Here is a 25,935-nt window from a genome sequence, read left to right as displayed (position 1 = left end):
GGTGAATAGTGCAACGTCAACTCCTGCAGCTTCCCAGAATGTCCAATAAGGAAACATATAATTTACAGTAAATAAAAAAAAAAAAGTCTCCCGGGATGGCACCACACAAAATAACAACAAAAAAATGTCACAAAAAGCATACATACTGAAATACAGATGATCATCAGAATTTACTCACGTCTACGCTGTAAACCAAGATGTATTCATTCGATACACATATTTGTTGTATCGTCATTCATTCTAATTCATTCAAAAGGTTGTTCGGACTCTGCAGGCCAGTGAAATGATTCAGAACCAACAAAAAATTAACAAATTTTCATCTTTACAGGTAGGTCTATCACTTCTTTAGAGTTTCAATTGACGAAATCTCTCTGTACTGTGACTTATGTGACAACAAGCGACACAAAAATCAAATGGAAGGAAGTCATGAAATAAATTGATGTGGAAATCAGCATGAGTAAAAAAAAAATATATACAATACAGTACAACCTCGGTTCTCGACCACAATCCGTTCCAGAAGGCAGTTTGAAAACTGATTTGTTCGTAAACCGAATCGAGGCTGTGTTATAGACAATAACAACGCCCGTCGCGGTCCAGCTGGTCGGGGCCCGCGGGTTATGTTTTTCATTTTTTTTTCCACGACGCGTTCGAATTAGACAATAACAAAGCGCGTCGTGGGTCAGCTGGTCTGGCTGCGCGCGTTCTGTTATTTCCGTGTTTTGTTGGGGACGTTCGAGTACCGATTTCCGTTCGAAAACATCCATTCATCCATTTTCTTTACCGCTTATCCTCACGAGGGTCGCGGGGAGCGCTGGAGGGTATCCCAGCTGTCAACGAGCAGGAGGCGGGGTACACCCTGAACTGGTTACCGACCAATCCCAGGGCACATGCAGACTGACAACAGTCGCGTCACGATCACACCTCGGGGCAATTTGGACTGTCCAATTCATTAACGTTGCATGTTTTTGAGATGTGGGAGGAAACCGGAGTGCCCGGAGAAAACCCACGCAGGGACGGGGAGAACATGCGAACTCCACTCAGGTGGGGCCGGGATCGAACCCGGGTTCTGTGAGGCCAACTCTTTATCAGCTGCGCCACCGTGCCACCTCGTTCGAAAGCAAGAGCGAAAAAAAATCTCCAAAATTTCATTGGAAAACCAATTTGTTCGAGAACCGAGGCTGTACTCTAGTTTAATATGAGTTGTTCAGTGTGAAGAGACTTTTTATCATGATAACATGTCGGGGGGGGGGGGGGGGGGGGGTCACATTTCAAATTTGTTTTAAAAATCACTTATTTTATTCATAGCTTTCAAAGGGGCTATATAAGCTATAATTTAAATACGCCACAGTTTACGACTGTACATTCCTTTTTGGGTCTTTGATTGGTGGTCGGGGCCTCTTCTATCCTCTTGAGGACATCCACACCTTCAACCACTTGACTACAATGAGGAGAAAAAAAAGCCTTGAATCATCACTGAATACATAAAGTTTGAAATTTAACAGCTGAATTTTTAGTCATAGGAACTAACCCGAACGCAACGTAGGTCAAGTCCATCCACCGAGTTGGCTGCAGGGTGATGTAGAACTGGGAGCCGTTGCTGTGGGGGCCCTTGTTGGCCATTCCGAGGGTGCCTCGCTTTGTGTGAGAAAGAGCAAAACTCTCGTCTGCCAGCAGACGTATCAAACGTTCAAGTTATGTAACGCTGCGGACGGCGTTCATATGCTCACTGGTGTACCGTCAAAGGTTTCTCCATAGATGGCTTCGCCTCCGTTTCCTTTTCTTGCAGGATTAATATCTGCAAAAGATAGTAAAAACATGCAGCAGAAGCCTTTTTATATTCATATTCATATGTACGATGTGTTAAAACCAGTTAAATGTATTGGACGGAAAACAAATCCAAGTAATAATTTTATTTTAATGTATTGTTTTTGGATTAGAAATGTTGAATTATGATGGCAACCAAAACAATTACATATAGCCATCCATCCATTTTCTTTTTGCCACTTATCCTCACGAGGGTCGCGGGCGGGAGCCGGGCTTATCTTCAGCTTATCCTCATGAGGTTCACAGGGAGTGCTGGAACCTATCCCAGCTGTCAACGGGCAGGAAGCGGGGTACACCCTGAACTGGTCGCCAGCCAATCACAGGTCACATGGAGACAAACAGCCGCACTCACAATCACACCTAGGGGCAATTTAGAGTGTCCAATTAATCCAGCCATCCATTTTCTTTGCCACTTATCCTTATGAAGGTCACGGGGAGTGCTGGAGCCTATCCCAGTTGTCAACAGGCAGGAGGCAGGGTGCACCCTGAACTGGTCGCCAGCCAATCGCAGGGCACATGGACACAAAAGGTCGCACTCACAATCACACCTAGGGGCAATTTAGAGTGTCCAATTAATCCAGCCATTCATTTTCTTTGCCGCTTATCCTCACGAGGGCCACGGGGAGTGCAGGAGGCGATACCAACTGTCAACGGGCAGGAAGCGGGGTACACCCTGAACTGGTTGTCAGCAAATCGCAGGTCACATGGAGACAAATAGTTGCACTCACAATCACACCTAGGGGCAATTTCGAGTGTCCAATTAATGTAGCATGTTTTTGGGATGTATAATGAAATTGAATGACTGTCGCTGGGCCTGTGCGTACCTCCGCCTTGCACCCAGCCGTTGGGGACCACTCGATGAAACAAGGAGCCCTTGTACCAAAGCGGGTAGCCGCCGGTCGCCTGGCCTCGCTCTCCTGTGCACAGAGCCTCAAAGTTCCACGACGTCCTTGGACACACGTCGGAGAAGAGCTGCGGGACAAAGAAGAAGCGCACGACTGTACTGGTCACCAGCCGATGCAAGGGCATAAACAAACACCTATTCAAATTCACACCTATGGACAATTTAGACTCGCAGGGATGTAAAATTAATTTTTGTTTCCCTATGAGGGTTGTTATAGGGCTGCAAGATCTCAACATTATCATTAATGACATGACAATTTGAAATTTCGGTACAGATTTTAACAAAAATCATGGAAATTGACACACATGAGTTGCCCTCGAGGGCCACGTCAAATCACGTGGCGGGCTGGATCTGGGCCTCGGGCCTCGAGTTTGACACCTGTGATTTTGCGTCTTCGGTGAACAAAATTTTGAACCGAGGACCTTTTGACACTGAGGCAGACGTGCTAACCACGAGTGTGTGGAGCCATGTTGAATATGTGTGATTAATATTTACCTCAAACAACAACCTCCCCACGGGCTCTTCTCCAATCTCAATGTCCATGAAGACAAACCTGTGCTGAAAAAGAAATACAACAGTTTATTTTGAACACGTCCGCCCAAAAAAACAACCTAATATTGCTTGAATTTCTGTTGACAATCCCAATTTAATGACTTGCACTAATATGTGGGATGTCAAAAAAATTAATAACATGGCGGGGGGCACGGTGGATCAGCTGGTAAAGCGTTGGCCTCACAGCTCTGAGGACCTGGTTCGATCCCGGCCCCGCCTGTGTGGAGTTTGCATGTTCTCCCCGTCCCTGCGTGGATTTTCTACGGGCACTCTGTTTCCTTCCACATCCCAAAAACATGCAACATTAATTGGACACTCTAAATTGCCCCGAGGTGTGATTATGTTTGTCTCGATGTGCCCTGCGATTGGCTGCCAACCAGTTCACAGTGTACCCCGCCTCCTGCCCGTTGACAGCTGGGATAGGCTCCGACAAGCCCCGCGACCCTCGTGAGCATAAGCGGCAAAGAAAATGGATGGATATTCATTGGTACAGAGTTTGAACATTTTCTGTTTCTCCTTGTATCAACTTTGTTATAACTTTTAGGTTATTACACTACTCTGTTGGAAACCATGACAACAATGTGGACTTTGATGAAAACAAGTTTGACACCACTGGTTTAACACCAAGTTGATTATTTTAATGATGGTTTCATGTCAGACTTGCCTTAGTTGCGCGGAGATGTTTCAGGTAGTATTCGTCCACGCAGGAAGCGTGCGGCTGCTCGCACGTGAAGGCCCACTGGTCCTGCGCCCAGGCAGCGAGCGCGCCGCTGTCCCCAATGAACTGCTCGTCCACGAAGCACATGACGCCGCTGGAGAACTGCCAGACTTCGCCACGTAACTCCTTTAGTCACAGAAGGATGTCACATGTGGGGGACGCTCTATACATACGTACATTTTCTTAGCCGCTCATCCTCAAAAGGGTCGCGGGGAGTGCTGGAGCCTATCCCAGCTCTCAACAGCTAACAATCACACCTAGGGGCAATTCAGAGTGTCCAATTAATGTCGCATGTTTTTTGGGATGTGGGAGGAAACCGGAGTGCCCACCTGGAGAAAAACCACGGAGGCACGGGGAGAACATGCAAACTCCACACAGGCGGGTCCGGGATTGAACCCTGGGACCTCAGAACTGTGAGGCCAACCCACCGTGCGGCCGTGAATGCTCTATTTAGACAGTGACTTTGCTACATATTTTCTGTCGTCATCATAGCTCTAGAATACCATCTTGGGTACAAATTTTTTACTGGTCAGGGCCAGTAAAATAATGGATGAAACGTGAACCCACAGGTGTCAAACTCGAGGCCCGGGGGGCCAGATCCGGCCCGCCACATGATTTTATGTGGCCTGCGAAAGCAAATCATGTCTGTCAACTTCCGTGATTCTTGTTCAAATCTGTACCAAAATTTTAAATTGTCATATAATAAATCATAATGAGGTACTGCAACCGTTTTTACGTTACTAAACATCAACAATAGTTGAAAAACCCATCACCCTTGATTTCGAATTCCAAAAGTAATTTAGAAATTTCACTTGTCAATATAGGCGATAAATGACTTTTTATGGTTTGACAGTCATAGCGGCCCTCTGAGGGAAACCGGAACTACTGTGTGGCCCGCGACAAAAATGAGTTTGACACCCCCGCGTTACCCTTTTTGTTTTCTCAACTTACCCTCTTCTGGCCGTCCACGTATGCATGCCAGTCAAATTCAAGTAACGGACAAATTTCTGGATCCGCAAACTCGCGGGGAAACTTCTGTTTTAGTCCCTGTTTAGACAACAACAACAAAACATTTCATTTTTCTTCATTGTTTGTCATCATTATGTTTTTTGGGTGAGCTGGAATGTATCCCAACTTACTTTCAACCACAAAATAGATGAAATATTAGGTATTAAAACAATTACCTCAATGATGCTCTTGGCAAAATGAAAATCTTGCTCTTTAATCAAACCAACTATTTTGATGTGCACCTTTGGTTCCAAGCCTGAAAAATACATAACGGGAGCATCATACAACATCCATAAACAATTGGTTTTGTTTATCCATCGATTTTTGTCCATCATCTTGAGGGGAACAAGTAGCTGGTTTTCGATAGCAACAACAAAATACATGTTTGTATGTATTTATTTATGTATTACGATTCTTTTTTTCGTGTGTGCGTGTGTGTGTGTGTGTGGGGGGGGGGTTCTACTCTTAGTTCTAAATACGTGTATTCGTCAATAATCCCCTCATTGGCTGACATTTAATGTTGGTCATAATTATTTTGTAATACAGTGCTGGATTTTTTTATGAATGCCCGCTACAAATTTTATGCACGTATCGTTTCAATTTTCACAAACCGTTTGCACGCTTGGCAAGCATCTCTGATGACAAGCTGTTGCTTTTTGTGTTCATCGAGATATCGTAATGGAATTCTGTAATTCAGGGAGTGCTTTAGTTTATTTTCCCCCTCTAAATTTATGAAATTCCAACTTCCAATGGAGCAGCAACGGAGCATCTCTTTGTAAACAGAAGCCTTGTATCCACGGCAACTAACACTCAGAGGCGCTTGAATATGACGTCATTCCATGGTAGTATGGCCGCGTTCAGTTTTGTTCAATCGCTTAGCAGAATGTCAATTTTTTTACACACAATAATGTTTTATCCTAGGAATTAACTATGTATGTACGTTTTAAGTTTTATATTTTTCTGACATTCAGTCATTTCAATTATTTTAAAACATTTTAAAGTTTAGGTAACGGCAAGAAAAGTTTGTTTATCAGGTGTAAAGCGAATTTGACCGCGGCTTAAAAAGCGCCCATGTTTGAAAAATTGCAAGTCCCCTATTGTTGTATTTTGTCTCATCGCTGTCGCTTTTCCACTCATTTGTTGCATCTAAAACACAAAATCGTGCGGCAATGGGTGTACACGACTTGTGGTCCATCCTCGAGCCTGTTCGAGAGTCGGTGCCGTTGTACAGTCTGAGCGGAAAGACGCTGGCGGTCGACTTGAGTTTGTGGGTCTGCGAGGCCCAGCATGTCCAAGCGATGATGGGCAGAGTCACGAAGCCCCATTTGAGGTAATCCTGTACGTTCATTTAACTCAATTTACACAATTTAATGACAGCCCATGTACATAAAGTTGAATGGCATTTGGACGACAGCACATATCCCAATCACCATAGGGTGTGCACATTAGTGCAACTACAGTCATTATTTGTACCGTCTCCCTCCCAAAAAATATTTTAGGAGATTTGCATTGGAAAAACTCTTTAAATGATTTATTTTTCTCTCTTTTATTTCCATATCGCAAAAATATGGCATATGAACAAGGTTTGTGTACATTTTTCACATCGCTGTTCGAAGCTAACCGTGATGATACCCAGAAATCTATTTTTCCGGGTGTCGTCTCTCGTTCTTATGGGGGTGAAACTGGTGTTCGTGATGGAAGGAGAGGCTCCGAAACTGAAAGCGGAGACCATGATCCAGAGGACTGCGAACCGGTATGGGGGCCCCCCAAAAGCCTCCAAGTCCTCCACTAACACCAGCAGGGGACGCTTTAATGCAGTGTTAAGAGAGGTAAATTGCCTTGTTTGTAGTGGAATTCTATATTAATCGTCATTATTTCAGCATAATGATGTTTATTTGCAGTGTGCAGAAATGCTCGACTACCTGGGGGTGCCGTGGGTGGTTGCTGCGGGGGAGGCTGAGGCCATGTGCGCACATCTGGACTCGCAGGGTCTTGTGGATGGTTGCATCACCAATGATGGAGATGTGTTCTTGTACGGGGCGCGGACTGTCTACAGAAACTTCAACATAAACTCCAAAGTATGTACTGTGTGTTTATGTCACTCATATTTTAATTTCCCCTCCCGAAAAGATTACATTTATTGACAAGTATAAGTCACATTAATGGTGGAAAACTTGAAATAATTTCTCTTGGTCCTATGATTTTTTTCATATCGCAATGACCTGGAAATTGGTATTTGAATAAGGGTGTGTAGACTTTTTATGCAACACACATTTACATGTTACAAGTTATCTCACAAGATGAATTGAGAATTGTTCTTCCAATAATAATATTTTCCCATTTTGTTCATTAAAAATCGTGATGAGTGTAGAACAGGGGTCACCAACGCGGTGCCCGCGGGCGAATGGTGCCCCGCGAGGACCATATAAGGCACCCGCGAGGTATGTTCTAAAAATACCATAGGCCGCAAATTGTTACTATTATTAGTGCTTTAAATTCTGAATCTGACTTGCTTACATGAATATAAAGTTGAAATAAGAAAGAAGAAGAAAATACCTGTAATGTCATTTACTACAATAAATTAAAACAAAAATATATTATGTACGTTCCCGCAAACAGGTCACGTAGCCCTCGGCCTCAAAAAGGTTACTGAGCCCTGGTCTAGAAAATGCTTCGAAAGCAGCTCGCATCTTAATAGTTCTTGTATTCCCTTCCAGGACCCCCAGGTGGACTGCTACAAGACCTCCCGTGTCCAAACGGAGCTGCGTCTCTCCAGGGAGAATCTCGTTGGCCTGGCGATCCTCCTCGGATGCGATTACATTCCCAAGGTACGTACAACCCCGCCTAAATCACCCTAAACACATCATTTCTGTTCTTCTGTTATTGCGCATCTTTTGCCACTCTTGCAAGGGAATCCCCGGTGTCGGTAAAGAACTGGCCCTAAAACTGATCCAGACCATCAAAGGAGAGACTCTCTTGCAAAGGTAGGATCTAAAAAAAACAAAACACAAAACAAGCGCATGCTGCGAAGACAACATCGCGGTGCGTTGATGTCGCACGTGCTGATTCTCTCAGGTTCGTGCGGTGGAAGGACGAAATGGCGTCCGTGTCTCAGGGGGCCGCGAAGAAGCTTCCCCACTGCAACATATGTCGACATCCCGGTGAGTCGGCTTTGAAGGGCCGCCGTTTGTAGCCCGGATAAGCGTCAGCGTCTCAGACGTGCGTATTCAAAGTACAAATACAGCGCAGGTGGAATACAGTTCTGGATCGTTTGTGAGTTGTTGATGATTTTTTTTTTTTAGGCTCAGCCAAAGGCCACGAACGCGGCGGCTGTGTGTTTTGTGACAGTCGACGGTTCTGCCAACCTCAAGATTTCGACTACCCTTGTCCCTGTGACTGGCACCGCTCAGAACAGACCCGCCAGGCCCAGTCCATTGAGGCAAATATCAAAAAGTACGTATATCGAAATGAGGGTGAGGGTTGGAGTCACTCAGCCAACTCACTGTTTGATTCTATTACAATTCAGAGGGTTATGATTTCATTTTTGGTTGTTTTCTTTTATATTGCACTCGCCTCATTAGGATGAGGTTATATTGGCTAAAGAGGAAACTAAATCATAGATAAGCTAGTTCATTGTGTGCCATTTGTAATTCACGGGCCACTTTATTGTTCTGGTTTCCCTCAGAGGGCCGTTATGACTGTGAAACAAAAATACTTAGTCATCTCATCATATTTGCATCATCAATTTATGAACTAGTTTTGGAATCAGAAATCAAGGGTAATGTATTTTTCGACTATTCACGTTTGGTAACACAAAAAATGCTTGTAGTATCTCAAGTCTATCATTTACGATATATGACAATTTGAAATAAGAATCATGGAAATTAAATTTGGCTTCGCGGGCCGCATAAAATCACATGGCGGGTCGGATCTGGCCCCCGGGCCTTGAGTTTGACACCTGTGCTGTAGAAGATCTGAGTTGGAGCAATAAAAACTAATGTTGCCTTTGAAGGCAATAAAAATTCATTTTATCTCCTAGATGGGGTCAGAGATAGCTGATTTGTTTTTCACAAATCATATTTCTCCAAAATGGATCGATGCAGTTGCGAAATCCTTGATTTGTGCTCACGTTTTTGCTCCCGGGCCACATAAAATCATGTGGCGGGCCGGATCTGGCCCCCGGGCCTTGAGTTTGACACCTGTTCTCTAATCTATACTGTATCCGACAGGATACAGATAAATAAAACGGAAGACGTATAAATTATGATGTAACATTTGCCAATACGTGTCGTTCAGCAGGGCTAAAATCTTACACTGCTCTTGTTGATCGTGTGCTTTCAAATTATTGTTAAAATATATCAAATCAGTGTAAATAAATAAATAATATCGTCACGCTATTTCTACGTGCGTACTCGTTAACAATGCAGAAATCTAATTTGCTGTCACGTGATTCCCTTGTGTCGTTTCAGGAAAACGCTGGCGAGTCAGCGGTTCCCGTTTACAGAGGTACAGCTGTTGTTACACGCCCCCGTTAAGTTTTATTTTGGCATCTGTCATTTCAATTTCCTGACAGATCATCCACGAGTTTCTGATCTCCAAGGAAAAACCCGTCGGAAACTTCAAAAGGAGGCAGCCAAATATGCTGTCAATGCAGGTAGCCGCAAATAAGCTTTTTTTTTTTTTTTTTTTTTTTTTTTTCCCCAAATTTGTAGAGTTCCTTATATTTTTAAGAATTTTGGGTTTTAATGTTTCTGGACTTTTCATAATGGTTCCTCTGAGATTTTTTTTTTTTTTTTAAACAATTGTGACCAGATGAAATGTTTTCTCAATTTCATCAATAGCCCAAAAACCCAAATTGTTATGAAAAAAGTATAATTTTTCTTCCCCCCCCCCCCCATTTTCTCAAAGAAATTTGCTCTTGACAAGATGGAGTGGCCGAAGCACTACACCAGTGAAAAGGTTCTGGTTCTGATGACCTATACGGAGCTGATGAACAGGAAGTGCGGCAGAATTATGTCGCCGCAAATCAAGCCCATCCGGTAGTCCTTTTCATATTTGTTTTTGATTCATTCAAAAATCAAAAATGTATTTTCTATTATCAATATCTTAATAATTAACCCTCTCTGGACCACACAAAATTTTGCAGAGAAAAAAATTTCAAAAAATGATCCTCTGCACTTAAAATTTTCAATGACATTAAACCTGTTGCAAATATGCAACCCTTGCTCCGAAAGGGTGAAATCAAAATATTTGATGCTATTTTTGTAATATGGATTTTTAATTTTGCAAACCCCCCCCCCATTCTATCAAAAGGATATCGAAACAACGTGTGAGGAATTCAGTTTCTTGCTTCGAAGTGATCTGGAGCACACCAGGCAAGTTTACGTTAAGAACGCGAGCACACACACACACACACATTCGGTGAAACAACATCCTCTCGGCTTGAGTGACAGGACCGCTGCGTGGAGCAGAGGTGATGTTGGGGGCGCGGGGGCGTGGGGGGGGGGGGTCACTGGGGGTTGTTAGTGACTGACTGTGAGGTACGCTTCAGAGGTGGCAGATCACTTACAACAACAGGCGCAAGGTGCTAAACTGACTTCCTCCCCGTGCTGGGAAATCTGTCATATCCAACTGTAGCTCACTAACAAGCCCGTCTCCTGCCAAACCTTCAGAAAATGTATTAAAAAAAGTCAACAAAAATTGCATCTAATTAAATTTTTATTGTATTGCTATCTTTAATTTATGTGCAGCCTCAGGAAAGTAGTATAGAATGCTATTTATTATCATTATACAGCTTACAATGAGATGAGAGTTTTTCCTGTATCAGAGCATACAAAAGTGCAAGGTAATAAATACATACAAATAAAAATATATTTTAGATGAAATAAAAAAAGTTGGTCTAAAAAAAATTAAAAGAGAAGTCCGTTCGTTGAATTAACGATGCATCAGATAGGTCACGTCATATGTACTGCACCTTGAAAATTATGATTTTTAATCCGATATCATTTAAGGTTGTTTTGAGAATTGTTGAATGTTCCTGGTTGCCGACATTTTGGCGAGTCACATGACCTGCGTTTTATTTAGTATGCTATGAATGAGAATAGATAAGAAAAGCAACAAAAAAAAAAAAAACACACAAAAGTAAAAACAAAAAAAAAAAGAAATTCATTGCCATTAATTGGACACTCTAAATTGTCCCTTGGTGTGTTTGGGAGTGCGGCTGTTTGTTTTGATGTGCCCTGCGATTGGCTGGAAACCAGTTCAGGGTGTACCCCGCCTCCTGCCCGTTGACAGCTAGGATAGGCTGCGGCACTCCCCGCGACCCTCGTGAGGATAAGCGTCAAAGAAAATGGGACGGATGGATGAAATTCATTACATTTGTACAATCCGTAATGTCATCGGTTCTACTATGTTTGTATTACGTTTAACTAACGGGCATGTAGTGTTCTGTACTGTATGTGAAGTTGGACTGAAATTTGACCTGGGGTGATTTCATTCCCCATTATCATATTGCATTGGCGAGGCGCGGTGGCTCACAGTTCTGAGAACTGTGGTTCGAATCCCGGCCCCGCCTGTGTGGAGTTTGCGTGTTCTCCCCGTGCCTGCGTGGGTTTCCTCCGAGCACTGCGGTTTCCTCCCACATCCCAAAAACATGAAGCATTAATTGGACACTCTAAATTGCCCCTAGGGGTTATTGTGAGTCGGGCTTTTTATCTCGATGTGCTGGCGACCAGTTCAGGGTGTACCCCGCTTCCTGCCCCATTGACAGCTGGGATAGGCTCCCGCACTCCCCCGACCCTCGTGAGGATAAGCAGCAAAGAAAATGGATGGATATTGCATTGGATGCTTTGAATTCTCAAGTGTTTGAATTTGAACTTAGAAAATGTGGATGAATGGGTGAAGGTTTCTGTCAGTCACTACTGATAAGAGGAAAAATGGAACTTTATTGAAAAATGATCCTGTTATGATGCATACTTGCAGATCATTACGTGTTTCCAGAGGATCGTCCAGCCGAGGATCAGCTCGAGGTGACTTCGGTGGAGGAGGAGAGCCTCTTCCGCGTGGCCTTCCCAGAGGTGGTGGAGCGCTACCTGAAGGAAAAAGCCTCGGCCGAAGAGAAAAAGTTCAAAAGTAAGACTCCATCGAACGCTGCATTGTACAGTAAATTGCCGACGACCCCGTCGCGCGATCATTTTTCCTTTTTTTTTGCATCAATTCCGTCCGAGCCCCGCCCACCTCAACCATACCCCGGACGTGCCAAGTTCTTCCCATACCGAGTTGACGAGAAGTCCTGATCAAAGGCGCCCGGAGCTTTGGCTCGTTTTTGCAAGCAAAGCCGTTACGGCTGCTCCGACACCCAAACATGTTAGTTTGACAGCTCGGCCGGCACACATCAAAGGCTCGGACGGAGATGCGAGGTGTCTCCCTGTCTCGCTGTCGCGTACTCGCCCTCGTAGCAGGGTTGTTTTTCACCTTGCGCCGGAGCGAGCAGAGAGCTTTACTTGATCATCGAGGGAAAAACCGACATCTCCAAAATGCTACTGAGCCAAAAGAACGTATTATACGTTACAAACAATATGGTAATGAACGACGTGCTAGGATCCCTGGTTGAGTATTTAAACAAGGCCGCCTGGACGAAAGCAGTCAAGATAAATCGTCAGTATTGGGAGGACGTGGCTGTGCATGAATCATTTGAAACTGCACCCCGAAAATACATCTTTCTTTCAGATGCTAATTCCCAAGACTGTCATAAATAAAAGCGGAAAGTCGACACTTCCACATCTCATTTTTATTTTTTCCTAACAAAAACAGTCTAGTACAACCCCGGTTCTCGACAACAATCCGTTCCAGAAGGCGGTTCGAGAAGCGATGTGTTCGAAAACCGAATCGATATTTCCCATTACAATTAATGGAAAGAGAAATAATGTGTTCCAAGCCTAAAAAAAAAAATTGCCTTTTTAAAGCATTTTTTTTAGCTTTTCCTGATAATAAACTGCATAGTAGAAATACATGTATAGTTTTAAATACTTCATATAATAAAATGATTTAAGAAATATATTTATTTTTTGCTTCAAATGTATTCTTTAGTAGTAGAGTAGGCTAAGATGGGAGTGCATTGCGACTCGGCCCCCAGCCATGTAAACCTTTTTTGTATTAACAAAAGCGTACAATAACTTTAAACAACAATAGTGAGGGGGGGGGGAGCAACAAAACATGTTTTATTTTGACAAAAGTAACATACAAAAACATTAACTTGAAACTAGAGTTAATGAAATCGTTGAAACAAAACAAAAATGCAGAACTGCTAATGGAAAAGAGCGTTATTAAAGTTCACAAGAAAAAAAGTAATGCAAAACTACCAACTACTGTATCAAATCTCTTGGGTGGGACTGACTATCCCCCTGGAAGTTATTTTCTTTTCCCAAAGAACTTATCTAGTGTCACTTCTTTGGAGCCATGAGAATGGGATGTGTTCGAAAACCAAATCGATATTTCCCATGACAATTAATGGAAAATCATGTGTTCCAAGCCTAAAAAAATTACGCTATATATGAAGCATTTTTTTTAGCTTTTCCTGATAATAAACTGTATAGTAGAAATACACGTCTAGTTTAAGTACTTTATATTGTAAAATTATTTAAGAAATATAGCTATCTTTTGCCTTAAATGTATGCTTTAGTAGTAGAGAAGGCCAGGCTTGGAGTGAGTGCATTGCCGTATCTGTTGCGACTTGGCCCACACCCATGTAAACTTTTTTGTATTAAAAGTGTAGAATAACTTTAAACAACAATAATGAGGGGAAAAAATAAATTTCTGAACTAGTTTTGGAATCAGAAATCAAGGGTAGTGTGTTTTTCAACTATTCACATTTGGTAATGCTTGTAATATCTCAAGTTTATCATTTATGATATCTGACTATTTGAAATTTTGGTACAGATTTTTACAACAATCATGTAAATTGACACTCTCGATTTGGCTTCGCGGGCCACAAAAAAAATCATGTGGCGGGCCAGATCTGGCCCCCGGGCCATGAGTTTGACACCCGTGGTACATCTGGTGCAGCCCTTTTATTTGAATTGTGTGAACGGACGTGATGTCCTATGTCTCTATCCCTCTTTCAGAGAGGAAAGCAAAGAGTAAAATGGAGAAGACGCCTGAGGAAGCCGATGTGCTTTTGGACCTCCTGGCGCAGATGACGCTTCAGCTGTCTCCTCCGGAAAAGGCAAAGCCCCAAACGCTGCATTCTGTTCATCCACAAATGTCGGAAGTGGTGCTTCTGGACACACCGGTGACCCAAAAACAGCACCGGGGACTCGCAGAGAAATGTCCCGGTACGCCTCTTTCTCAGCCGGATCCGTCGCCGTCTGTCTCCGCCACTATCGACGCACTCCACCTGAGCGACATCGACTGGGACGCTTTGTCGTTCACGGCCACTCCGCCGCCTCAAACGGTTCCAAAGTGCCCACCGAAGAACGCCGCGATGCCCGTTGGGGACGTTGTGGGAGCTGAGGCGAAAACCTCGAAAACTCAGCACTCCGATGCTGCTCCAGAGCTCTGTTTCACTGAATATTCTCTAACAGACAGGCTGCTTATGAGAAACACAAGCACAGCAACGGAAATACACGAGAAACAACTAGGCTACCTTGCACCAATATTAAAACCCACTGCAGACGCTCGTAAAGAAAGCTTTGGTATCAAAATATCGGGGGGAGCAACCCCAGCAGTGCAAAGCCAGACAAAGTTGGACAAAAGGCCTCCTCACAAGTACAAATTTGTCAGCGCTGCAGCGGCAAAACTGCAGAGGTGCCACTCAGAGCCATGTCAGGCAGAGAAAAACAGAAAGGCGACCGGCAAGAAAAGCGTGTGCACGCGCGTGTGTTCTTCCAGCGAGGACAGCGACGCCGAGAACCAGCAACACGCGTACAATCCCGAGCGAGGGATCTTGTCAGATCCCCCTCCGAAACTTGTTCGTGGGCCACTGAAAACCACATCCGAGAGAGTCCAATCCTCGAACGCCAAGCGCGTGGCGAACGGCGATCACGTCACACACCTTCAAAGCAAAACTGAAGTAGAAGCCCACGCTGACGTCGTGTTCCCTCCCGCGCCGGCGTCCCCCTGCATTGGGTTAGATGGCGACGATTCGGTGGTTTGCGTGGACAGCCCTTTGCCGCTGGCAGAGAGACTCAAGCTCAAGTTCCTCAAGTGAGAAGCAGGACCAGAAAGATTTCTAATGCAAGAGAAATTCCATCAACCTCAACAATTTACAAATGCACTCACCAGACAACGAGGCGCGCTGCAAAAATAAAACTTTAAAAACTAAAAAGCACAGTCGGCAAGTCCGAAAAGGGCATCCATATCTGGACACATATTTTATTACTATTATTACACATTAAAAAAAAATATATATATATATATAACTATCATCCCACCCGTTCATACAACATTCAAAGTCATAGTAATAATCAATGACTATGATCGTAGTGGTCAATATGTCCGGCTCGCAATTGAGAGGTTTGGGGTTCAAATCTCGACTCGCAGTAATTTAGTTAGCAAAAAATGTATACGCTGTACAGTATTTTTGTATCATAAGCGCTCACAGGCTCCCCGAGAGGACTGCGAGCTGTTTTTACAGCCCTCTGCTGTTGCTTCCCTTGATCACGAGTGAGGCCTTGCACACCTTTTCAGACATGAAAGGTCTGCCAAGAGTTTGGTGACAGCTGCATCCTCTTTGGCCAAATAGCAGCTCCTCGCTGGCCTTTACCACCCTGCCCCCAAACTCTTATTTTTATTATTTTTTTTAATATTCTTGCTCATAATAAAAGCTTAAAGCACACAGAATGCTTAGAGAAATGAGAAGTTTGCTAGTGGTGGACAGGAATCAAATCCGAGTATCAGATTAACTTAACAATATTGGTAAATTAATTACTATTGGTCATAAGTATTTAGCGGTGTAATTATGGTTGTTCATGAAATAAATATGTTGGTTAATGCAATTATTTATTTGCTGAAATAAGTTGTTTTATTGGCATTGGTCAAATTTGAATTGATGCTGTTTTTTGCATGTATTTTAATGGAATTCTTAATCAGCATTTAAAATAAATTCAATTATGATTTTACAATTTATTTCATCTGGATTTTTTTACATTGATTTTCCTGTTTTTTCAAAGAACAAAATTCTCAATTTTCACATTACAATTTATCCATAAACAAATTCATCCTGTAATATTTTTATAATTTCCTTTGTACTTTAGGTAGCAGACCCTCGTTAACACTGAAATATACATCCATCCATCCATCATTTTCTACACCGCTTATCCTCACAAGGGCTGTGGGAGCACCTCATCGGGGTAACACCCTGAACTGGACGCCACCCAATCGCAGGGCAAACGGAGACAAATAACATTAATTATGCATTTGATATATATATAGATATATCTATATATAAATATATCAAATGCATAAATAGCATTTACAGTCACACCAAGAGTGTGTATATATATATATATATATATATATATATATATATATATAAGATGCATAAATAGTATTTACAATCACACCTAGGGGCAATTTAGAGTCTCCAATTCATGTTTTTTTTTTGCGGATGTGGGAGGAAACATGTTTTTTTTTAGGTGGGAGGGTTGTTATTTTAGTTAATTATCTTTAATTCGATCCTGCAGCTATTTCTATTTGTTTTCCCATTTGATTTCATTTCCCATTATTTCAAATTGGGCAACAACAAAAAAAAAAAAAAGAAAACAGCTTTTCGGTGTCTGAAAATTGTGGGATTTTGCAAATGTTTTTGTGCAGCCCTCACGCGCGGGCCTGCCCTTCATTAGTCACATCACATCAAACTGATAATTGTCGGCGTGCAGACTTTAAAGGGCCATCTCCCGCAAAGGGAATCTAATTATTTGTCTTTCGGTCACATTATCCGCCTATTTCGGCACATTCGCACCTCGGTGAGAACCGACGAGGTCCTCCGCGAAGGTCGCATTTTTGCCACTTGTGCTTCGCTTTGAACTCGGGTTTTTTTTTTTTCGCCTCAACTGTGAACCCATAAACCTCCGGAGATGCGCTCTTGTATAAAACCGTCATCTCCTCAGACAAAGTCCTCTGCTGTCAGCATCTCTGGATGCAATTTCCTCAACATGGACCTCGAGCTTGCAACGTCCAAAATCCTCCTGGACTGGAAGGTCGGCGAGCCGCTCCACTCTTCCTCCTCCTCCTCCGCATCCTCTCCAGAGTCGTCCTCTCCCTCCTCCTCCGTGGACTCCGTGTGCTCCTCGCCGGAGATCTTCTACTCCGATGGCCACCGGCAGCTGGGCTACGACTTTCCAGGGCGGGGGTCCGGCTCCGGCCCCAAGGCGTCCAGGACGCAAGTCAAGGCCAAGATGTCCACCAAGAGGCGCGTCAAGGCGAGCGAGAGGGAGAAGCTGCGGATGAGGAGTCTCGCCGAGGCTCTGCATCAGCTCCGGGACTACCTGCCGCCGGACTACACCAAGAAGGGGCAACCTCTGACCAAAATACAAACCCTCAAGTACACCATCGATTACATCAACAAGCTCTCGGACATTCTGAGCCGTGCGTAAAAGTCCCCGTTTCACGCACCCGCGCGTAAAATCCACGCAGCAAGCTGGTGCTCATTTTGGACTTTTTGTGTTGTTTTTATTTCCTCTTTAGCACATTATTGTGTGTTTAGATTTATTACACATTCCTTTGCTCTTGATGTAAATATCGTTTAGGGGGGCACGTTGTTTTGTATATGGGGATGTGCATGGTGAAATTCTGACGTCGTAGTAAAATGTCGTTTGGGGACATTTTGTGTGGCTTACTTTGGAAAATAATTATCAGTTATAGTTATCAGTGCATTTCACGCTTTATTATCCTGAAGAAAATAAACTTCAGTTTATGTAAATTCTATTATTTTTGTTATTTTTGTTTGACTATACCCTGCGAGTTGGTGAATTTGAGCTCTCGCATATAAAAATACAATTGGTAAACTTCAATTTATGTAAATTGTATTATTTCTATTTTTACTATACAGTGCTAATTGGTGAAATTGAGCTCTTGCATACACAAAATACAATTTCCACGCCACTCAAACATTTAATCCAATCAGAATACCTAAAAGTAAATCACTCAGTAAATATTAGTATACACATTAAACTCATATGGTCAAACTTTACAAAACCGTAATTATTTTTTTATATTTTTTGTGTGTGCAAACTTTTGTTTTCTAGATTATTATTATTAATTTGGCAGCAGTGATTCCTTTGCACTGTTTTATTTTTGATCATCTATTCACCGCCAACTGTACAGTAATTATTTTTGCATCTACCAAAAGAGAAAACCTTGAAAAAATCCCATGAAAATTACTATTTAATACATGTCTGTGCCGTTGTTAGGCCTATTTTAGTGGGGCGCCCCCCCCACACCACCCTCACCAGGGCTAGGTTTTAGTGTCCCCGCCCCAAAAAAACGTTTTAAAAATTCCCCTCAAAATTGTAGAATATTTAATATTCTAAGCCACGATTTACAGTCCAAACATTTACACTGCTTGTAAATAGGCTTTTCTAAAAACCTACTGAAATCATTATTTAATCAAAATGAAGTGCACATGAAAAAAAAAGGGGGCCTGGCATTGATCCCTTTGGCGCAACTAGAGGGAGCCTTCGAATCACCTGTGTACAATTCCAACTGGGGCTCATTTGGACCAATTTCCCCATTAGCACTTTGTCAAACAGCAAGTGCCGGAATTCACACATTCTTCAAATCGAAATGGCCGACATCTGGTTGAATTTCCTGCATTAGTCATAAAGCAGCGGCAAGCTTCTTTTAAAATGATGTCACAGAGAATTCATGGAATAGGTCGTCGAGAGATCTCTGGCTTTCGAGACGGGAGTTTCAGAGCGCGAAGCATGGGAGCGTAGGTCATGGATGTCAGAAGAGCTCAAAGGTAAGTATTCTTTGATTATAAAAAAAGAGGAAAATGTATTAAATTAGTGTTAGTAAACACACAGCTGAATGTGTCACTGTAATTTCCTGGGAAAGCTTTAAAAAACAAAAACCTTGTAGCATTTTTGCTAGGATACAGATGATATCGGCGGATTTTTGGTCGTGCTAAAGCGCTCCCATGCCCCTGCCAAATTGGCCATTCATTTGTTGAAGGAATAACAATTAACAGCGATTCAAAGAGAGCCTTGAAACAGCCTGGCGCTTGGGACCCAATGAGGCGCCCTTGAGAAATACACATCAGATCAGCAACACCACGCACGAATGACAATGCTGTCGAATCAACATCTTCTTTGCGATGTCTGTGGAACAAACTCAAGACTTGATGTACTCTACCGCCTAATGCTGTATTAGATGCATACGTATTCTCAATTTTGCTTTGGACACCAATTTGCAGGCAACTTCTGGTCCTTCACAACACTGCGGTCGTCAGCTGTCTTCAGCGGACGCGGTGTACTTGCCACCTCTAAGTCTGCCGCAGTCTCCCACTGCTTCAAATACTTGGGGTCAACAATCCAGAGGAATGGTGAGTGTGGTAAGGAAGTGAAGAAACGGGGTCCAAGCGGGGTTGAAACAGCTGGCAGGAAGGTGTCTGGTGTTCTATGTCACAGAAGAGTCTCCGCTAGGATGAAGGGCAAAGTTTATAAAAGAGTGGTGAGGCCGGATTAGAGACGGTGGCACTGAAGAGACGACAGGAAGCGGAACTGGAGGTAGAAGAAATGAAGATGTTGAGGTTCTCGCTTGGAGTTATCAGGATTCGAAATGAGCTCATTAGAGGGACAGCCGAAGTTGGATGTTTTGGAGACAAGGTGAGAGAGAGCAGATTTTGATGGTTTGGACCGGTCCAGAGGCGGGAGAGTGAGTATGTTGGCCGAAGGGTGCTGAGGATGGAGCTGGCAGACAAAAGAGCGAGAGAGAGGAAGACCAAAGAAAAGATTGATGGGTGTTGTGAGGGAAGACATAAGGACAGTAACATGACACGCTGTGGCGACCCCTAACGGGACAAGCCGAAAGCAAAAGAAGTCGTCGTCCGCCACTGCATTCAGAACAAGACAGTGAAACAAACTTGAAATGTTGTGAATTAATGCCTTCGACGTTCCAACTGCCGCCCTCGAAATGCCGTCATCACCTGTGCATTGGAACGTTTTAAGCGACATTTCAACGTTCCCAACTATGTAATGTTTTTCCTGATCATCTGGACTTTAAACTACCCCCTTTTGAGATGACACGGCGTTCAAGAGAAGTTACTCAAAATACCTGAACTAATTGCTCACACTTACTGTCAATTTTCATGATCCAGGTTCCCAAAATTTTCTTTAATCCCCAATGAATGCGCATGTGCCATTTTAAACGCGTGCCGATATCCATGTTGAATCATTTCAGATGGACGGAGACACAAAAGAAATTGTGATGCCGATGACAGATATCTCCCCAAATTCTCAGTGTGGTTCCACAGAAAACCAATTCAAGTTTCTATTCAGGTACTGGTGTTTTATCTCCTGGATCACAGGTGTCAAACTCAAGGCCCGGGGGCCAGATCTGGCCCACCACATGATTTTATGTGGTCCGTCTATGATTTTTGTGACAATCTGTTCTAAATTTCTTAGTCATGTATCATAAATGATTACATTTGGATGTTATTAGCATTTTTGCGTAACCAAACATGAACAATGGTTGAAAAACAAATTGACATTGTGTTCTAATTCCAAAACTATTTCAGAAATTTTGTGTGTAAGTTCGAGGCGATTCAAGATTTTTATGGTTTCACAGTCATAACGGCCCTCTGAGGGAAACTAGAACTACAATCTGGCCCGCGCCAAAAATGAGTTTGACACCTCTGTTCTGGATCATATCAAATTATTCCAGTCACCACGCTCATTGCTTCCCCGCCGTTCGCAGCAGGGCTCGAGGCTTCAGGCGCTACGATCGAGGGGGCCGGCGAAGTCGAGGCGGCAGTCGGGGCCTCGGGAGGGTGCAAACAAAGGATGAAGAAATGAATGGACTCCCCCCCACGGGGTAATAAACTGATCCACTAATTCGAACAAGCTTTTTCGAAATAATGGTCACATAAACTCAGCTGTTTTAGAGTGCCTTGTTGTTGCCTGGAAGTGGAAAAGAAGGCGGGAATCCAACTTTATAACCAATGTGTTAACCGGGGGTTCCAGCTGGGATGGCCGCTTAGAGCGCTTTGTTGTCATGAGTGGAGAAGCCAGGAAAAGCAATGTAAAAAAAAAAAAAAAAAACTGTTTGTGGACAGGGGCCTTTGCACTTGTGTGGCTCTCCCTGCCTTTGAGTGCCTCGTTGTCACTGCGTGGAAAACACTTGCAGCAACCTCGTGGAATATATTTCAGGCACCAAATACTTTGAGCGGATATATTTTGCTTCTCAAATGCTATGCGAGAGAAAGTAGCAACCATTTTTACACGTCACCATATTCATCCATCAATTTTCTTAGCTGCTTATCCTCACAATGGAGAGAAAACGGCATTTATTAAGAGTTTCTCCACTACCAGTTATATATCCTGATACATATTGCAGTATTTCCTGTCTTGTGTTCACAGAGAAATGGGAACTATGCGACTTTACCCTGATCCTCGTGGTTATCGAGGTAGCGATGGACAGATGGGGATGGGCCCGCCACCCCCTCCCATGCAGCTCAGGGGGCACTACCCACAAGTGCCCAGGTAACCTCTTTGTAATTAAAGCTAAATCAGAAATCACCACGGACTGATGAGAGGTTTCATCTTCTGCAGGCACGGACCCCCTCCGCCACCTCCACCAGGTTTTAGAGGGCAAACCCCGCATCCGCAAGGCCGCGGGATCCTGGGCCCCGGCCCGCAGAGTTGTTTCCGCATCAGACCTCCGAGAGGGTAAGAAACTTTGGGTATACGGTCTTATGGTATATTCTATGGCTCTAGATCTAGAGTAAGCATGATCTATTATGGTGACGTAGTTTTTTGGGGGGGTCAAATGTTTTGTGATCTTAATCTTTTTGCGCAGCTGCCGGAACGGACCAGTATCATCTCCTCCTCCGAGTCGCCCACCACATGGCCGAGGATATCGGTGGCTGCAGCCCCGGGGTGGCCGCCACTTTTAATATCCTCCCTTTGATGTTTTTTTTCCATTATTATTATTTTTTTAAGGCAGCATGGCAGCTCATTTAGTAAAGCGTTGGCCTCACAGTTCTGAAGTCCGTGTTCAATCCCGGACCCGCCTGTGTGGAGTTTGCATGTTCTCCTCGTGCCTGCGTGGGTTTCCTCCGGGCACTCCGGTTTCCTCCCACATCCCAAAAACGTGCAAAAATCAATTGGACACTCTAAAATTGCCCCGAGGTGTGATGGTGAGTGTGGCTGTTTGTCTCGATGTGCCCTGCGATTGGCTGGCAACCGGTTCAGGGTGTACACAGCCTCCTGCAGGTTGACAGTTGGGATTGGCTCCAGCACTCCTTGCGACCCTTGTGAGGATAAGCGGGGCTGAGAAAATGGATGGATGGGTTATTTTTTAATTAAAAAAAAATCTTTCTGGGGGAAAAAAAAGGTTTAATGGACAACAGAACATGGTTAGCATAGTGGATCCCCGACATTAGGGATTTACCCCCCAAAAAATAATAATTTTCAGTTATTTACATTACTTCACGACTCTAAAAAGTGTCTGAGCTGCTTATAGTTTTCTCATTTTGCAAACGTAGCGTACTTTCCGGTACACCTTAAAAACACGAGACGATGATTGCAAGGCGCCGTTCTGAAAGAATGGAAATTTTGTTATCAATGGCGATTTCCTGCGAACCTGACAATTCTGTCAACTGGTTTAGAATCTTTTCGGGATGCCAGTAGAAACACTTTTTTGTATGTTAACCACTCCAAGTGGTGTCAACAACATTGTTCCACGCAATTTAAAAACAAACCTTTTGGCTTAATATCATGCCTCTATTTAATATATCCTGCTGTTTGGAACACTGTTCAACAAAGACCTGTATCCTGTAAAATAAGTAATATTGAACTAGTATTTTTAATTTTTTAAAACTGTGATTAAGTCATTGTTTTAAGACAAATAGGCATGATGAAAACAAGAAATAAAACAGAATTTTTTTATTCATTCACACAATCTGACTTGTCAACCTTACATTCTCACGGCAGCTTTACAAAATCTACTTAGGTTAAAATAATTGGTACTCTTTACTACGTAATGCAGCCAATGGATTGGAATTTGAGCTTTACAGAAATGTAGATACAAATGTCACAATTTTTTAATATTTTATACAAATAATTTTAATGTTGCCAAGCTTTGTATGCAATGTTTTCTACATTGCTGATGCAGTGATTAATGAACATGAAAAATAACGTTCCAGTGACAATTTACTTTATAATAAAATCTGACACATACAATAAGGACAACTTAAATTTCAATTATTGACAGTATTTTCCAGAGGTTCAGGGTTTGAATCTTGTGTCCAGACATCCTTGTGGAGATGGTTGCACGTTGCTTGTGAAGGTAGTTTTTTTTCCCCACATATTTGGCTTTCTCCCACAATACTCATATTAGACTTGATGTCCTTTAGATGTGAACTCGGATGGTTATTTGTCGAAACGTGCCTTGCGAGTCGCTGGCTCTGCCTCTCGCCCAAAGTCATAGAAGGATGGATGGACAATATTCTCTTCGCAACTCTCACAGATGGTACGCATTTATTGACCGGGCTTGTGCGCTTCCTCCGTGGGCTCGTCCTTCCACATGGGCTCATGGATGTGCTCTGGAATTTTCTCCATAGCAGTCTTGACGACGACAACAACAAAAAAAAGCAACATTACAAGGCTCGTAAACACTCCCATGAGTGAAGCACACGGGAAGAGCCCGACTCACTTTTGTCACCTGCATGGCAACACTTTCCGGAAGGTTCCGCTGAATATATTCCAGATACACCCGAGCTGTGGAGCCTGTTAAATGAGACAGCTACAAAAAAAAAGATGAATTGTTCCGATAAAACACTCACTGAGTTAGCATCCTTTCTTTTTTTTAAACTACAATTTACACAAGTGTACATTGCTTACATGCTTACCGTGGACGTGAAATTTTAGACTTACGACTAAAAATCTGATTATTAAAAAAACAAAACAAAGCCTTAAAGTACTCTTCCCACAGGGTGTAATCACATTGAAACTCAATGACTTTTAAACTATTGTAAACGTGAACAAAAAAAAAACTAAAATTTAATGATGCAGTAGTGACCCATGATTATTGGATGTAGAAGGGAAAAAAAATATCGCACCTCAATACACCTGTAGTGTGTCCGCATCTCATACTGAACTCTGTGTTTTTTGAAGATGTGGACCGACTTCAGCAGCGTAAATCTCTCCATGTCTTTGGGTGGCTCAAAACTACGGCGAAAAGAAAAGATTTAAACTATACATGTATATCTACTATGCAGTACATTAGCTAAAAAGCTTAATTTTTTTAAGGCTTGGAACACATTATTTCTTTTTCCATTCATTGTAATGGGAAACATTGATTCGGTTTTCGAACAAATCACTTCTTGAACCATTTTCTGGTACGGATTGCGGTCGGGAACCGAGCTATAAACTGAAACAACTTTCCCATTCCTCTATGGGCTCTACCACACACATCAAGGCTTTCTATATGAGAAATAACTTTTAAACTCTTATATCTACAGTAAGTACTGTAGATATAAGAGTAAGTACTGTAGATAAGATATTTTACATGCTTAATTATTTTGTCAACAAACTGGTGTCACTCAACAGAAGTTTAGCCTTCCGCTACATTAACGCTAACATGCGATGCAAAATGTGATAAACGGACGATTTGTCTGCCAGACTTTCACGCAGAACAGAATTTTTACCGAGACTCACACTTTGCCAATGCTGATCCCGAGCTCTTTGGCAGCCATGGTGGCGAAATACTCATAGCTGTCCAAGACAGCCCTGTCATGGCCTTTCACCAGCACGGTCACCTTCTGGAATAGTGTGTCGGGCTCCTCCGTCACGGTGATCTGAAGGAGAAACGGTATAATGGATTCTCAGGTAATGCAAATTAGTCGTTTTGAAAGGTTTGGAAAAGTGTGATACAACTCACTGGTGACAGAGTTGATGAAAACACTGTGGAACTGTGGAAGGGACACCTGGAGAAATTTGAATCTTTTTAATGCAAAAATTTGGCATCAAGTGCACCCAAAACTTCAACTTTACTTTTTATGTGTGTGGGACTTTATGCATTGGATAAATGGCAACGTGTACCTTGAAGAGCATTTAATTGTGCTGATAATTTGTAGTAAATAATATATTTCGGAGTAGTAAGTAAAATTTCATCATATGCTAATGTGCCGTTCTACTGATCACTGACATAATAAGGTATACATACCGAATTGTAATCCATTTCTTGTCTCCTGCACAGTGGCCCAAAACCCGAGGTGCCTGCAAAACATTTTGCTAGCATGTTACCAAACGCAAGGTTAACAGTCATCAAAATGCAATATTTTACACATTCGACGCTTTGTTGTTCATAAATATGACCAAAAATATTCGTGATTGTATAATAAACATTACCGAATAAGGTATTCCACTCAGTATCCTTGCCAAGGAGCAAAATTCTTTCCGAATCGTTAAGGAGGCGGCCATGTTTTTTCAAAGCGTGCAGAGGAAACCGAAAGCGAAACGCGTCGCACTGCTGCCCCCGTGTGTCCCGGAAGGCGCAATAACACCAACCGACGCTGCGACCCACACGACATAACCAGGCGAAACTCACGCTGACAGCACTGTAAACAGCACTTGAATATACACCAAGAACGTTTCATTTTTCTCGATGACCACATGGGGCATATTTTGAACGTGGTTTGTTTTTTCCTGCTTTGAAGACGACGTTTAAACGAAACGAGGCCGAACGTGGCGAGCGTGCGTCATGTGAC

The 25,935-nt window shown here is 42.9% G+C and overlaps 5 protein-coding genes across 14 annotated transcripts; 3 read left to right on the top strand and 2 right to left on the bottom strand.

The window, feature by feature from the left end:
* Nucleotides 1-159: 159 nt before the first annotated feature.
* Nucleotides 160-5,798, bottom strand: ppil6 (peptidylprolyl isomerase (cyclophilin)-like 6). Of its 3 annotated transcripts, none has more exons than XM_061812014.1 (10): nucleotides 5,618-5,798; nucleotides 5,183-5,262; nucleotides 4,950-5,045; nucleotides 3,945-4,124; nucleotides 3,224-3,286; nucleotides 2,649-2,796; nucleotides 1,728-1,795; nucleotides 1,529-1,635; nucleotides 1,268-1,438; nucleotides 160-1,237 (listed from the first exon to the last, which is right to left on the bottom strand). In XM_061812014.1, exons 1-9 carry the CDS (start codon nucleotides 5,670-5,672, stop codon nucleotides 1,327-1,329), a joined length of 909 nt encoding a protein of 302 aa, XP_061667998.1. In that variant the 5' UTR covers nucleotides 5,673-5,798; the 3' UTR covers nucleotides 160-1,237; nucleotides 1,268-1,326. The 3 variants fall into 3 exon arrangements, with proteins under 3 accessions (XP_061667998.1, XP_061667997.1, XP_061667999.1); XM_061812013.1 differs by having other exon boundaries at nucleotides 1,529-1,664; nucleotides 1,736-1,795; XM_061812015.1 differs by lacking the exon at nucleotides 160-1,237 and having other exon boundaries at nucleotides 1,310-1,438; nucleotides 1,736-1,795.
* On the top strand, nucleotides 5,781-16,089 carry LOC133496430 (flap endonuclease GEN homolog 1). 4 transcript variants are annotated; one of them, XM_061812010.1, is made up of 14 exons: nucleotides 5,781-5,848; nucleotides 6,209-6,336; nucleotides 6,643-6,835; nucleotides 6,908-7,084; nucleotides 7,724-7,834; nucleotides 7,917-7,990; nucleotides 8,082-8,167; nucleotides 8,309-8,459; nucleotides 9,476-9,512; nucleotides 9,580-9,660; nucleotides 9,915-10,045; nucleotides 10,320-10,381; nucleotides 11,988-12,137; nucleotides 14,129-16,089. In XM_061812010.1, exons 1-14 carry the CDS (start codon nucleotides 5,846-5,848, stop codon nucleotides 15,211-15,213), a joined length of 2,469 nt encoding a protein of 822 aa, XP_061667994.1. In that variant the 5' UTR covers nucleotides 5,781-5,845; the 3' UTR covers nucleotides 15,214-16,089. The 4 variants fall into 4 exon arrangements, with proteins under 4 accessions (XP_061667994.1, XP_061667993.1, XP_061667995.1 ...); XM_061812009.1 differs by lacking the exon at nucleotides 5,781-5,848 and having other exon boundaries at nucleotides 5,855-6,336; nucleotides 14,129-16,088; XM_061812011.1 differs by lacking the exon at nucleotides 5,781-5,848 and having other exon boundaries at nucleotides 6,211-6,336; nucleotides 6,708-6,835.
* Nucleotides 16,090-16,798: 709 nt separating this feature from the next.
* Nucleotides 16,799-17,732, top strand: msgn1 (mesogenin 1). The gene has a single exon (XM_061812814.1). The coding sequence runs from the start codon at nucleotides 17,081-17,083 to the stop codon at nucleotides 17,597-17,599; it is 519 nt and encodes a 172-aa protein (XP_061668798.1). The 5' UTR covers nucleotides 16,799-17,080; the 3' UTR covers nucleotides 17,600-17,732.
* A 903-nt stretch (nucleotides 17,733-18,635) lies between these two features.
* si:ch211-51e12.7 (uncharacterized protein LOC336335 homolog) lies at nucleotides 18,636-22,204 on the top strand. Of its 5 annotated transcripts, none has more exons than XM_061812099.1 (7): nucleotides 18,639-18,966; nucleotides 19,420-19,548; nucleotides 20,406-20,503; nucleotides 20,925-21,038; nucleotides 21,584-21,706; nucleotides 21,776-21,892; nucleotides 22,023-22,204. In XM_061812099.1, the coding sequence occupies exons 2-7, from the start codon at nucleotides 19,546-19,548 to the stop codon at nucleotides 22,117-22,119; spliced, it is 552 nt and encodes a 183-aa protein (XP_061668083.1). In that variant the 5' UTR covers nucleotides 18,639-18,966; nucleotides 19,420-19,545; the 3' UTR covers nucleotides 22,120-22,204. The 5 variants fall into 5 exon arrangements, with proteins under 5 accessions (XP_061668085.1, XP_061668083.1, XP_061668080.1 ...); XM_061812096.1 differs by having other exon boundaries at nucleotides 18,640-18,966; nucleotides 20,922-21,038; XM_061812100.1 differs by lacking the exon at nucleotides 19,420-19,548 and having other exon boundaries at nucleotides 18,641-18,966.
* Nucleotides 22,205-23,095: 891 nt separating this feature from the next.
* mrps10 (mitochondrial ribosomal protein S10) lies at nucleotides 23,096-25,716 on the bottom strand. Its single transcript, XM_061812095.1, has 7 exons — nucleotides 25,577-25,716; nucleotides 25,392-25,444; nucleotides 25,107-25,152; nucleotides 24,884-25,023; nucleotides 24,286-24,394; nucleotides 23,880-23,969; nucleotides 23,096-23,791 (listed from the first exon to the last, which is right to left on the bottom strand). Exons 1-7 carry the CDS (start codon nucleotides 25,646-25,648, stop codon nucleotides 23,705-23,707), a joined length of 597 nt encoding a protein of 198 aa, XP_061668079.1. The 5' UTR covers nucleotides 25,649-25,716; the 3' UTR covers nucleotides 23,096-23,704.
* Nucleotides 25,717-25,935: the final 219 nt, after the last annotated feature.

The sequence above is a fragment of the Syngnathoides biaculeatus genome, chromosome 23 (genome assembly GCF_019802595.1).
Source record: "Syngnathoides biaculeatus isolate LvHL_M chromosome 23, ASM1980259v1, whole genome shotgun sequence".
NCBI lineage: Eukaryota > Metazoa > Chordata > Actinopteri > Syngnathiformes > Syngnathidae > Syngnathoides > Syngnathoides biaculeatus.
Note: the sequence above shows the minus strand (reverse complement) of the source record. Positions and strands in the feature narration are given on the sequence as shown.

Coding starts and splice junctions, on each gene's coding strand:
- ppil6 (XM_061812013.1), bottom strand. CDS start 5,672: ATGAACACAAAAAGCAACAGCTTGTCATCAGAGATGCTTGCCAAGCGT. Junction 2,797..3,223: donor TGGGGAGGTTGTTGTTTGAG/GTAAATATTAAT, acceptor TTTGTCCCGCAG/CTCTTCTCCGACGTGTGTCC. Junction 1,796..2,648: donor CGGCTGGGTGCAAGGCGGAG/GTACGCACAGGC, acceptor TATCTTTTGCAG/ATATTAATCCTGCAAGAAAA.
- LOC133496430 (XM_061812009.1), top strand. CDS start 6,176: ATGGGTGTACACGACTTGTGGTCCATCCTCGAGCCTGTTCGAGAGTCG. Junction 6,337..6,642: donor GTCACGAAGCCCCATTTGAG/GTAATCCTGTAC, acceptor GATGATACCCAG/AAATCTATTTTTCCGGGTGT. Junction 9,661..9,914: donor CAAATATGCTGTCAATGCAG/GTAGCCGCAAAT, acceptor ATTTTCTCAAAG/AAATTTGCTCTTGACAAGAT.
- msgn1 (XM_061812814.1), top strand. CDS start 17,081: ATGCGCTCTTGTATAAAACCGTCATCTCCTCAGACAAAGTCCTCTGCT.
- si:ch211-51e12.7 (XM_061812096.1), top strand. Junction 21,707..21,775: donor CACTACCCACAAGTGCCCAG/GTAACCTCTTTG, acceptor CATCTTCTGCAG/GCACGGACCCCCTCCGCCAC. Junction 21,893..22,022: donor CGCATCAGACCTCCGAGAGG/GTAAGAAACTTT, acceptor CTTTTTGCGCAG/CTGCCGGAACGGACCAGTAT.
- mrps10 (XM_061812095.1), bottom strand. CDS start 25,648: ATGGCCGCCTCCTTAACGATTCGGAAAGAATTTTGCTCCTTGGCAAGG. Junction 25,445..25,576: donor TGAGTGGAATACCTTATTCG/GTAATGTTTATT, acceptor AATGTTTTGCAG/GCACCTCGGGTTTTGGGCCA. Junction 25,153..25,391: donor AAGAAATGGATTACAATTCG/GTATGTATACCT, acceptor AAATTTCTCCAG/GTGTCCCTTCCACAGTTCCA.